Raw genomic sequence first — 13,538 nt, 5'->3', positions numbered from 1 at the left:
TCCCAGAAACACAAATAAAAGAGTCGTTTTTTTAAAAAAATTAAAAAAGCATCTATATGTTTCTCTTTAAACAAAATCTCCATTACTCATATGCATTTATTCAATAAAGAACAAATAGTCACTATGTTTCATCAATCAAGCTTGGATTCACAGACAAGTGATAAAACATTAGAGGGGAGTTTTTCTATGCATGAATGCATCGAACCAGTTCAACTCTTATGGATTTCCACTAAGAATTGGTTGTTCAAGCATACAATCTACAGCATATTGAAACAAAAAAAATTTACCCTGAAAATGCCTTAAGTGTTGTGTTGCATCTTTTAACACTAACTTACACAAACTTAAGATGATTTTTAGTTTCCACCAAACAGCCCAATCATGTTGACTGTTAGATACATTTCTCTGATTAGGTCTTCAGAAAGTGGGCTTTTTAATCTCAAGGATGCTTACTAGGAAGCATCCTTGAGATTAAAAAACCCACTTCCTAGTCCCAGTTAACACAGTGGGCTGTGAGCCTTGTAGTGCCTGTAATCCAAATTTACTTCCAAAAAAGGTTGTTAAGATTCAGATGTTTGTTGAAGTCCAGGCATACCAGATAAAACTGCAAGACAGCAAAAATACCATTGTTCATTTCTGTTATTTACAAATTTGCGAACTGCTTTGTGTAAAATGTTTATAAAACTTAAGTGTTTGTGGTTGGCATCCAAAATAGCTTTTGAAAGTCTTATCTGTGACATGTGGAACATCGTAGGTTTGTAGTGGTAAAATTAACTTCAAGTTGGCCACAAATGTGAAAATGGAAGAATTTCAGAATCAACTGTATTCTTATATAACTGGCAGTCTTGTGTGGCTTTGAGCATTTGGTTAATACCAGCTGTGTAATTATGCCACAGATTGTAGAGGTTCTATAGGAGCTCCCATCACTATTGCTATGGTCATCCTTATTAATTCTGCATGCTTGCAAAAATGTTATCATTCTTGGTTCATTCCTGTGCATTTCCCAAGTTTTCAATGTACTAAGCACCTTACAGTGAGGTCTTAAACAGTTACACCCTTTTAACCCCACGGGGTTAGAATGATGTATCTCTGTTTAAGATTGCACTGGCAAACCGTTATTTCCTGTCATAAACATAAAGAGGGAGGTAGAAGAGATGTAGGCCTAATCACAGAGTTGCAGCTATTCTCTTATGGTTGCATTTTGAAGAGAAGCGTTGGCTACATCCAAAATAATCTTTGAATAGTTAATCCGTATTATCGAAGAATGATGACTCATGCTGTCAGATCATGCATAAATGCATACTAAAACCCTATTTAAAGCTGCTAAAAGTCGTTAACTTTAGCAACGTAGTCTGACAAAGGTGAATGATCTTGCCAGAATAATGAAGACAGCTTTCCAGTTCTTGATTCTGTCTCACAAGGTCAGTGAAAAATAAGACTGCCACTAAATCAGTGGGTTGGGATCCAATGACTTTCTTCTGCTAAGCCTTCCACTAATGGAGAAAGACTTTCATAGCTGGACAAAGAAGGGAGATAGGCTTAGCAGAAGGATGTCGTTAGATCCAGGCAGGGTCGGATTGATGGGGGGGGGCAGGGGGGGTAGTCTGCCCCCCGGTGCTGCCAAAGAGGGGGTGCCAGGCGCAGCTGCCAGCCACCGGGAGTGCGCCAGTGGCAGCGCGGGGGGCTGAGCAGCTGCCCACACCGTTCACCTGCCCAGCAGGACAGGGAGCGCATGGCAAGCTGGCTGCCCCCTCAGTGGGGAAGGCGAATGGCACGGGCAGCCTCCTAGCCGCCCACGGTGCTGCCACTCCACTGGTGGCACGCCCCGCCCCGCCCCGCCCCATGTGATGATGTCACGGAAGTGACATCATCATGCAGCGCCAGGAGCACGTGCGTGCTGCACGCATGCGCAGGAGATCAGACTTGGGTTGCCCTGGGCACTGGCAACCCTAGATCCAGCCCTGGATCCAAGTGAGTGCAAGAAAGTCATTGGATCCAATTTGCTGTTTATAAGCTTAGTTCAAAACGGAGCTCTGCAGGCAATTCCTGGTTTGTATTAACATTATTATTTTTATTATTAATGTCATTTATATGCTGCCTTTCTTACTGAGACTCAAGGCGGATTACATGTGTGAGATAAGTTCTACAGTCAATATCAAAGACATTTCAATAAACAATACCATAGGGTAAACAAATGCAAGTTTACTAAGACATAGCATTAGCAAATATGTGATGCAGAGTTGAAGAAATGCTGAAACAAAGCATAAGCAATTCTAGGACTGATAGACAACACAGAACTTACCCAGTAGGGTCATACTTAAAGGAACAGGTAGTATATAGGAGCACATACTTAAAGCAACAAATAGTATGTAAGGCAACATAGTGGTGAAGTCTATGGTTCCTAACTCGCTAGTGGAGCATCTCTTTGAGACCACCTCCCCACAATACAGTCCTCCTATCTGATTAAAAAGTGCTTTTGAATAATTCAGTTTTGTATCATTTGTGGAAAGCCAAGAGAGTGGGGGCTCTCTTGACTTCCTCAGGCAGGCTGTTCCACAGGGAAGGGGCCACCACAGAGAATGCACGTATGGTCAGCTGTTGATTTTGCAGCATACCCTGTTCAGATGAGCGAAGCTGCCATGGAGGAACATGCAGAGAGAGGCAGTCCCGTAGGTTTGCCTGATTTAGCAATCTCAGACAACTGTGGTTATGCAAACTGGGAATGGGAATAAGGAATCCAGCTGTGGGCCATGGCACATTTAAAATTAGGAACATGACATCTGGAGTGAGTCAGCACCAAAGATATGAGCATATAGTAAATAGTGAAGGTCAACATTTGAAGCTGCGGAAACAGCATCTTACCTCTTTGACAACATAACTCACTTGGCTTTACTACTAACTTAGTAGATTTCAACCTTTTCAGAATCCACCTTTCAACCCAATCACTGCTTTTAATATTTTTAATCTATATATACTCCTTCTGTTTCTATTCCTTCTTTTTCTAACCCCATCAGTCTTTCTTCTTTTAAAAATAAAGCTCTAACCCTACCCCAAAATGGTGGAGGTTTTTTTTCCACTTTAGATTCACCTTGTGCTCACTTGTAATTCCAAGCCCCAACATGGAGACCAACCGTCATTTTTTCCCTGTGTTAGCAAATTTCCTTTACTTACAATGTGATTAATTCCAATACAAGAGTTTACTGGAGGGAATATTCTGGTACATCCAATTAACTTTCCTGTGCGTGTGTGCCTAACTAGCTTGCTAGCAATATCTGGGGTCATTTCTTTGTTGATTCTTACCTACTATGCACCTATATTTTGTGGCATATTATGGGGTGGGTTGTAGAGGTATAGGGCCAAGCTACAAGTGACGAATGACACAGGTTGGACACTTGTCAGCTTCCCTCAAGTTTTGATGGGAAATGTAGGCATCCTGGTCTTGCAGCTTGGCTCTCTGACTGCTGTCCAATGGACTTTTCAACTGTCACTTGTCCAACATTCTGCCAAGCTGCCTACATTTCCCATCAAAACTTGAGGGAAGCTGACAAGTGTCCAACCTGTGTCATTCGTCATCTGTAGTTTGGCCCACAGTCCTCCTTTTGGACAAGGGCCTGGGAGTGCATGACCTTTTGGATACTCTTATTTATTCATTCTATTATTTAGGGTTTCTGTACAATATGTCACTCTGGCTCTCCTGGGCATGGACCTCTCCCTGTTACTGGATGACAGAATTGTACCCGCTCAAGCAATTGAAATCCTTTAAGTCCCATTCAAGGTGCTTCTGAATAACGAGACTGATTTTTACCTGGTTGACGCACACGAGGAGAAAGGTGGCCGTTCATTTGCTTGTCTTTGGAGAGCTTCACAGGCCTCAGCTGATGCGACAGGATCATTTCATTCAGTTTCTGCTGCAGCAGCAAATAGTCCTCTGATAATTTTGATATCTAGGAAATATAATAAAAGTTGTTTTAATGGCAAATCAAAGGGGGAGGGACAGTAACGAAAGGAGTGAACCAGCTCCTCTGTCACAGAATTCTATTTTCACACATACCTTGACTGTTCCTTAAAATGTGTACATGTTGCAGCCATTTTGTTCTTCCTGTCTGAACGCCCAGAGACAGGAGCTGAAGGTCAAGGACCAAAGGGCTTTTGGGCCATTAGCCTGTAGCTCAGGCCACATGGTGAAGGACAAGGTGGCTCACTGGATTCAAGACTGGCCTCAAATGCAGTTGGTTATTCTTGTTTATATACTTAAACTGTATTTTTAATTGTATTTTGATTGCATTTTGTTTGTGAGTCACTTCAGGGACTTTAACCTCCCCCTTTAACCACGGTCCGGAGAGAAATCAAGCCCCTATTAATCTGTTTTTTCACAAAAAACACCGAGAAACCCATTTCTGAATAGCTGAGTCCGAAGAACAGTCAGAAATCAACAGCTCATGTCTGACTCTTATGAACTGCATGGACAGTACAGAGCTGTCTGCTTTCAGATTTGAAGGTATTGAAACTCTTATGCTAAACCTCCTCAGGATTTAAGTCCTAACTTGTACAAATGGTATCTTCTACAACTCTGCAATGCAGAGGATTAATTTTCAGGGAGCTGTCATCTAATGCAGTGTATTCAGCCTGCACTGACAACACTTTCTCCCACCAACCCCAGCTGAGGGGAGAAATTATGGAACTGGGGTTGGTTAAGGGGAGGAGTGGGGGGCGGGGAGAGAGAAGACAGCAGTGCCATCAGCCCACTTCTTCTACCCAGAGGATTATCGATCAGCAGGAAAATGTAACAAAATATCTTTTAAAAAACTAATTCCCAGTAAACTTTTACCCTGGATTAATAGGTACTTAAAATATAGACAGAGATTATTTAACAGAGATGGGTAGGAAGTGAAGCAGCAATTCCAAATTCCAAACTTAGGCAACACAATTACAGCTAAAACTAGGGAAGTGACAGAGTCTTCTCTCTCTCTTTTTGGCCTTCCATACGTTTCCTGCAGTCTTTCCTCTAGCTTGGCCGGCTTTTTATGGTGTTGGTGCTATAGATCTCTAGAGGTTACAACCTCTCTTTTATGCTGCTCACAAGACTATGTCATTCTCTGCAGAGAAAATGCCTGCTCTCCTCGGGTATTTTTCTTCCCCTGTTTCCCTGCCAAAATACATCAGGGGGCCAAAAACATAGGGCTAAATAAATAAAAGACATCACCCTCTCTATGTTTCTTACCTGCTTTGAGAAGGCTGCCAAGTCAGACTTTTCTTTCTCGGCACCATCTTTTAAAACAGTCTTTTGGCCTTCAGTATAAGCACTGGAGCTTTGCCTCTCTTTCAAGGCTTTAGAACCAAGATTCTGACTCTGCCCTCCTCCACCTTTCCCCTCCTGGTTTTGACAAGGCAATTTCCCTTCTTTTCTGAGCTGCCCTCTTTTCCGGTACCCTCGATAATTACTCTGAATGACTAACGCTGCCTTCTCTTTGTCTCCAGAGCTTTGCTTGCTGGCTTCAGTATGTTTCTGAGAGCCTCTCACGGAGCCTTTCCTTGTACTGCTTTTATTTTCAGAGGAAATTGTCCTGCCATGTTTCAGAGACCCTCTTTCCAGGTGGCTGTCTTGGGTAACAATGGAAGTAGGGCTTTTCTTATCAGTGCCACTTATCTCCAGAGGTGTCTGTTGGCTATGTTCGCTTGCCCTTTTGATAGATGCTTTCTGAGGCAAGTGCCTTGAATCAGCCTGGGTTTTGTCTTCCTCTGAAAGCAATTTTGGAGGCTTTTGTTTCATTGATGGCTTTCCTGCTTGGGGAAGCATCGCTTTGTCTTCTGCTGGTGCCTTCTGGTCCAAGTTATCATGGGAGATGCTTGGAGCGCGAGCAACAGCAACATCTTTCTGATCTATCTCAGCTTCTGCTTCTTGTGCTGTACTCTGAATGATCTTCTTGTCTTCTTTGAGGCTTTGCTCTGTAGACGGCTGTTGCTCGGTCTTTTTCTGGCACTGCTCCTTCACCTTTTTACGTTCTCTGTAACCCCGATAGTTACTCTGAAGGATAATAGCAGCTTCCTCCTCAGTTTGAGAAGAACACGGCTCTACAGCTGCATTGCCCTCATCATGTGGAGAAGAGCTCTGCTCAACAGCTGCGCTGCCCTCAACATGTGGAGAAGAGCTCTGCTCAACGGCTGTGCTGCCCTCAACATGTGGAGAAGAGCTCTGCTCAACGGCTGTGCTGCTCCCAACCTCTGGGGGAATCTGCTCAGTAGATGCCCCCACTTTAGCCTCTGGTGTCGGTTCATCTTTTTTCTTTTCATTCTCAGCAGCTGCAATTTCAGCCTGTTCTTTCTTGAGAAATGATTCCCTAGAACAGACACATTATATTTAGGCAATATTACAGCAGACAGATATTGCAACCTTATAGCACCACTTAGGGCAACATTTATATATTAAAATGTCAATATGATAAATTTAAAAAATAAAAAAATACAGCAAGAAAAGGGACCTGAAAAATGAAGATACACATTTTTGACTAGCAATATTATTAAGTATTCCAAAGATAAGCTGTTTCAGATTGTTTAAGAGGCAGTTCGCTTTTCTCATAAAGTGGAGTCCGCTGGGCTAAGCTACTTGATGTGCCAGTGTATGAGCAAAGATGTTGTTAATTCTTTAGCACCATCAATGTACTTGGTGCTTTACCCATAAGAAACAGAGGACAACTAGGCATGCTTGAGCATCAACTGGTTTGGCTCAACTCCTGCTCGTAAATTGGGAACAGAGAACTGTTAGCATGTGACCATCGGCATCTCTGCAGCTGAGAAGTGCATTGAGGGTATCTCTGGGGAACAAGACACAATGCTCAAGTTTGTATTTCATGCAAAACCATAGTTAAGACCAACTATGGTTAATAAAGCAACATCAAACCATGGTTCCAGATCTGGATTTGGAAGTCCCTAACTGACCAGTGGAATGACCCATGCTCAAAGGGCAGAAGAAGGCACTATAATGGAACACTGATGTAAGGAAACAAACAATACCTTTTCCTCTTGAAACTCTTCCTTTCCTTGAACCCCCTGTAATGTGATTGGATTGTTGTTGCAGCTTTGTTATTTGCATCCTTTATTTCTTTAACTTTCTTTCTTATTAAGTATCCTCTTCCAACTGACAAATTATAAAAAAAGAATACAGCTTTCACTAACAGTTTTAAATGGCCACAGCACAAACTTAGGCTGAATTTACACAAAGAACTATGTAGGTTTGTGCCTTTTTTCTGTAAGCCAGTTGCCTAAGAATTTATTCTGTCTCTGGAAACGAAGATCTCCTTTATCTCTGAATATCTTCTAACATACCTTTCCACAAAATGGGAATCGTTTGTCCCATTTACTACCAAGGCTGCTGTCAGGAGTTCCTGTGGTGGGGCACCTGCCTTAAGTCCACAGTCTCACAGAGAGTCCTTGCCCTAGATTAACTCCATCGATCTGTCAGTGGAAGGTGCCAATGGATGAGGATTTTTTCTTTGTTCTCCGTCTTTCCAGATCTGGAACAGTTGATGGGACCCTCATGGCCTAATAGCCACATGGGATGGGGGCTGTGATGAGGAGGTGGAAGGGAATGAAATCAATCCTCTTAACACTTCTGTGCTGATGGCAGACGAAGGAGATCGCCAATAGCACCCCCTTCCTCTTTCTCATTGCAGTTCCTCAACCCACATGACAATTAGTCCACACAGATCCTGCAATTCTGAGGAAAAAACTTGCTCAGGTTTGGGAAGGACTTCTGGAGGAAGAAGAACAAGATCCACACTATTTATTTATTTCATTTATACTCTGGCTTTCTCCCCGATGGGTTTCAAAATGGCTCGTGCCATTCTCCTCTCCTCCATTTTATCCCCACAATAACCCTGTGGGGTAGGTTAGGCCAAGGGCATGTGACTGGCCCAAGGTCATCCAGCATGCTTCCATGGCAGAGGGGAATTCAAATCTGGGTTGAACTTGTGACCACTGATCACTGGAGTGGTTAAGTGGTTCGGCTGTGAATCAGCACTCTACTGGTTTGAATACCACTACTGCCATGAGCTCAGTAGATGGCCTTGGGTAAGCCATTCCTTTCAGCCCCAGCTGTATTATGGGATAATAATAACACTAACTTGTTCACCGCTCTGGGTGAGGCACTAATCTGTCTAGAAGAGCAGTATATAACTGCAGTTGTTGTTGTTGTTGTTGTTATCTTCTATTCTCCAATGGGAGATGAGCCTGGTAGATACAGAGGAAACAGCAAGTAAGAAAATCATGTATTGCTTCCTCCTAATGAGGCAGGAGCCTCTTTTGTTCTGCCTGCACTGATGGAGCTAAAAATGATGTGAGGGTGTCTCCCCAGTACAGCTGTAACAAGGAAAGAAGTTGTGGTTTGGGGAACAATGCAGCTATAACTGGGAAAAGTGGCTGTGAGTGGGAGGTGGAAAAGAAAACTATGAAGGAGAGTCTTTGGACATCTTGAGCCCTGGGACTGATAAAAATATTCTAGGGGCCCTGCCCACTGCTACAGACCATGAGAGAAGAACTGGTGAGTGAATAGACATCACTTTATTCAAGGCATGATATAAGCAATACTACCAGGACTAAAGAGGAGGGTACACTTGAGAACCATGTTTGGGGAATGAGGGCCCAGGATCCAAGTCAATCTCCTGGATTCAAACAGTTTATAATCACTTTTCTCTTTGCACCACCCCCATCTTATCAGACTTGGTACCTGTCCCTTCCCATCAGTTCCTTTTCAGTGCAACAGCAAACTTTCTCAGGAGTGCGCTTACAAATTCCACTCAGCCTCCCATCCCCTTTTCTTGGCCTTGCAATCTTCTCCTCAATTTCCCCAATTCTGCTGACTGTTTCACTTCAGCCCCCCCTGACCTGCCTGGCAGCCCTTGTCAAGTTTCTGACTTCAGCATGCCTCTCAACTGGCAACTTTCCTTTTGCTCTTGGAATCTAAATGCTTCAGCTTATTTCCCTTTGCAGGGGCTTCTCCACCCCTCTGCCTGCCGACCCAAGCATATCTCAATGACACAGTGTGAGAGCACAAAGCAAAAAAGAAAGGAGAACGGGACAATAACCTTATAGCATTTCCCATTTATAGAAGATACACAATAAAGCAGAGGCTGCACTTATCTCCTCTCTGATCTAGATAAGTATCCACACATTGTGTAAAAAGAAAAACCTGAACAAATTAAAACCATCAATTCTTACCAGCCTGGAGTCTGGTAACACGCGTTTCCATTTTCGATGAATTTTTTGTCTGAGTATATTCTCTACGAGTAGCATAGCCCCTGTAAGCTAAAGACAGATGGTGAAACTTTGTAAGCACTTGCTCCCTGTTAAAAAAAATCTACTGCTATGTACCCCTTTGTGGCAAAGGGAAGAAAAATTTAGGCAGGTGTGCCCTTTGGAATGAAGAATGATTTGTTATGCAAGGGTCTATTGCTTGTGGCAAGAAAGCACAATCAGGTTCATTACAAAAAAAGTAAGGTTCTCCATGCTAGAAATTCAAGACCAAATTACTAACATCACTGGTGCAAGGCCCATGAACAGGACTCACATGTGAAGAGTATGGCTCAAATTGCCATTCTTCATATTAAAAGCATGGAAGCGATAATCCATAATAGGATGACGTGTCCTAGTTTGTGCTAAAGGCCATCTTATGGTTGCTCATATAATGGCTCAATTAGTCTTATCTTGGATCATTCACACACTACATTTTTACAAGCGGAGATCTTTTGTTATTTATTATTTTTTATTTATTTTATCATATTTATATTCCGCCCTCCCCGCAAGCAGGCTCAGGGCGGATAACAGCATTAAAAACATTTAAAACATTTCATTAAACATTATCATAATGTTAGAAAAACAGTTGGGCACAGTGGGTGGTACAGTGGCCAAGAGGGCCTTCTACCAGCTGCATCTGGTTCACTAACTCTCTGCTTTCTTAGGCTCAACTAATCTGGCCACACGAATCCATGCTTTTGTAATCTCAGTTAGATTACTGTAATGCACTCAATATTGAGCTGCTCTTGCTGCTGGTAGTCCAGGATATTATCTGGATTTTAAATTCTATTTGGTTTTAACTTATAAAGTTTTAATTACTGCTTGTTGTAAGCCACCTTGACCCAAGAGGAAAAGCAGAGTATTAATGTTTAAATAAATAAATATGCAGGTCTTGTGAGGTTATGGCTAGGTGAGTAAAGGGAAGACGTAGGGCAAGGCAAAAATTGTCCGTAGACAGCAAGACCCACAGTTTCTCTTTGTTGTTCAGAGCTAGCTTGATTAGAAAGTTTTTATTTAGGTCAGGGTATATGATATATCGAGTATGTTTTAACAGCCCATTCCTCCAAAGAGCTCAGGGTGGTACACATGGTTTTTCTCTTCCCCATTTTATCCTCACAACAGTCCTGTGTCATAGACTGGGCTGAGAAAGTGTGCGTCGTCCAAGGCCACCCAGTGAGCATCATGGCAGAATATGGAATTGAACCTGGGTATCCTAACGCCAACTCTGACACTCTAAACACTACACAGCTTGTGAAATCTTCCATAGTTTGCAAGAACTACATTGCAATAGTTTCCACAAATGGATGGGGGTCTGAAGATATTCCTTGCTTGGGCCATTACGGCCAGCCCACAGAACAGGATTTGAGGGAGAAAAGGAGGCTAAGAGGCCTAATCTCCAAGTAACCCTTTGTAGTGCCCTTCCTCCTCTACCCACTTCTCCCATTCTGGACGGGATGGTCCTTGCCTGCCTGCCCTGCTAACAGATCTGTCACCCACCTCACCGATAAGAATGGCTAAAAGTGGCTTCAATAAGGGAAAAGCAGGGCTGCCCCCTCCCCACTGTGGTTTTTAGCTGCATACTTATGGCATTTTTTTAAAACATTCGTTATACATGTACAGTGTAAATAAATGTGAATCCAAGTACAGGTATCATGTGGGAGCAAAGGTTGCTTGCAGCTCTCTGTCTAGAATAAATGTGGTGGCAAACTCACAGAAAGTACCCAGCACATTTTTTTTATCTCACTCTTCTTTCAAGGAGGTTAGGGAGGCTTATGTAGTTCTGCATTTTTCCATTTTATCCTCACAAGAACTCTGTGAGGCAGACTAGGCCGAAAGAGACCGACAGGCCCAAGGTCACTTAGCGAGCCACGCATTTGAATCTAGTTCTCAGAGATCCTAGGCCAATATTCTAATCGTTACACCACACTGGCTCTCACTGACTTTCTGGCCTGTTGACATAAGGAGCGTCCTGGGCAGAGATGATTGGTTTCTGAGTAGTTCCTTTATTTGGCAGAGGAGGGAAGGCAGGACAGGCAGCGGAATAAATATCCGACTGCTGGACCTGAGGGAGAACCGCAGGCCTGCGGTTCAAGTGCAAGCCTCGCCCACCTGCCTCGAATCCCAGGCCATCCGTGATAGGGCAGCCCGGGGTTCAAACTGATTGGATGATGGCCGGCCCGAGGGATGCCAGGCTGGCCCTCCATCATGGCGGCCGCTGAGCCTGCCTCCCCTCCTGCCTGCCGCCAGCAACCAGGTCCCAGGTAAGTCTGGAGCCTTCATTTCTCAGGATAAAATGTCATTTCCTAGTCTTAATGCACATCACATATACAACAAGCCATATTTGCATCCAGATGTATATGAAGTTAAACATTTACCTGACTGTATTTTGATTGCACTTTCTTCTCTTTTCTCCTTTAACTTTTTGTATCTCTTTGAACCAAGCCATCCTCTGACATATGCTTGAATCAAAACAATCCTGTTGATTGTTTCCTTCCGTATTAAATTTAGCTGCTCTACATGGTAGTATTTGAGGAACACCTTTTAAAACATAGAAAATATGTAATCAAGTGAACATTCCAATCTATAGACAATACCTTCAGCACTGAATTCTCTATCGTGAAAAATATAACATCTGTCTCAGTAATTGAACATTTGGCCTCTAGGAATATGTATCTCCATGTCTTTGGCAATCCGGATCCAATACATCACCTTTGATTTATCATGGGAAACCACTGGGGAACACAAGAAGATAAATTCCAAGGTGGACAAAGTGTCCCTGGAAAAGGTCAGTTGACTCTATAACCAGGTAAAAAATGTCTCCTTCACAGAAATGCCGACCTTGAGTCAGTTTGCAGTTATGACTCAATGACAAATGAGATGCTCTGTGACTGTCCCCTTTTTAGATGCATGGATGCACCCAGTAACATGGCTACAGCCAAGGTCAAAGGCCTCAGTGACTTTGATCTCCAACATTCTATATGACTTTGGGTTTATCCACTTTTCATTCATTCAATTATGAAGACAAATAAGATCATAAGATGGCATGTTATGGGATGGGATACAGTGTGAGGACTATGCAGGGGTCCCCCCACCTTCTTGGCTTTTCCCTCTAGAAGCCATTTTCAACCCCATGAAAGTTTGTTCCTAGGGTTGCAGTACCTATATGGAGTAATAGCCAGAAAGGCCAGGAGACTGCCACGGGGAGTGGGGAGTGGGGTGAATTTGCTCCATTCTTCCTCTTCTGTCAGTTGGAGCTCAGTTCATGGAAGAGGAAAACTAGAGTAGTTCACCCTCTTCCCTCTGCCTACTGTTGTCTCTCATTACATGGTAGTAACATGACAATAGTGTGGTTAGGGTTAGGTAAGGACCTATTAAGTGAATAAAGAATTTGAGAGAGCATTTAATCTCTATCCCTAGCAACTCCCATTCAAACTGAATTGACAGAGAGCATACTTCGATCAGTACCCTTTTGCAGTCCCTCTAGAATAATAAGTAAAATAATTTATCCTATTACATTTCAATGGGATAGAAACAGGACACTCTTGATGGATTGACTGCCAATGTGAGATAATACTACCTTAGTTTTACCAAGTATCCAGTTATCAAGCTGGGCTTTTTCCAAGATTGCAGCACATGTCTCAGGACTTACGGGAGGGTTGTCGCTTGATTTGTAACACAGGATATAATATCTACAAGGAAAAATCAAAGTGTTGCACTTAAGGAATACACGTAGTGATGAACATTTATCTTAACCTTTATCTGAGTTTCATTCTTTGCATGAACTGATGCTCATGCTGTTAAAACTGCAGTGGATTTGTGTGCGTGACATTTAAACACCAAGCTAGAGGCTAACTGAAGACACAAAGCACAGCTGCATACACAAGCACCCTATAATAAACACTGATACAAAACATCCAAATATTTAATTTCTATGTGTATTTGAGCTGATCAGCTTATTCAGAAAGGCCATAATGTACCGACTCTACCACTTCAGAATGTAAGTGGGGGTACCATGTTTGTGTCCTCACTGTACATTGTGTATACAGAAAACTAACACACCAGAGACAAATAGAAAGCTAGCCTCCAAACCTTTCCTCTTGACATACTAGATTTCCACAGGTAGTAAGTAAATAACATGTGAAAGAGTATTCAAGCATGTGATCTTACTCTTGTGGGGCACATGCCTGAGAAACTTCTAGGTGTGTTTTTCTGAACATTCAGGACTGGTTGACATAACACCAAACCATGGTTCA

General features: G+C 42.8%; 1 protein-coding gene across 1 annotated transcript in view; it reads right to left on the bottom strand.

Annotated features, from left to right (window-relative positions):
* Positions 1–13,538, bottom strand: part of MYO3A (myosin IIIA) — a 122,509-nt gene that overhangs the window by 20,891 nt on the left and 88,080 nt on the right. The window contains exons 27-33 of the mRNA XM_054991488.1: positions 12,863–12,974; positions 11,661–11,823; positions 9,211–9,297; positions 7,009–7,132; positions 6,134–6,335; positions 5,219–6,067; positions 3,803–3,941 (exon numbers count right to left, since the gene is read on the bottom strand). Of these exons, the coding sequence (XP_054847463.1) occupies positions 3,803–3,941; positions 5,219–6,067; positions 6,134–6,335; positions 7,009–7,132; positions 9,211–9,297; positions 11,661–11,823; positions 12,863–12,974 (1,676 nt within the window). The remainder of the gene's footprint in view (positions 1–3,802; positions 3,942–5,218; positions 6,068–6,133; positions 6,336–7,008; positions 7,133–9,210; positions 9,298–11,660; positions 11,824–12,862; positions 12,975–13,538) is intronic.

The sequence above is a fragment of the Eublepharis macularius genome, chromosome 11 (genome assembly GCF_028583425.1).
Source record: "Eublepharis macularius isolate TG4126 chromosome 11, MPM_Emac_v1.0, whole genome shotgun sequence".
NCBI lineage: Eukaryota > Metazoa > Chordata > Lepidosauria > Squamata > Eublepharidae > Eublepharis > Eublepharis macularius.
This window is presented reverse-complemented; position numbering and strand designations above follow the sequence as displayed.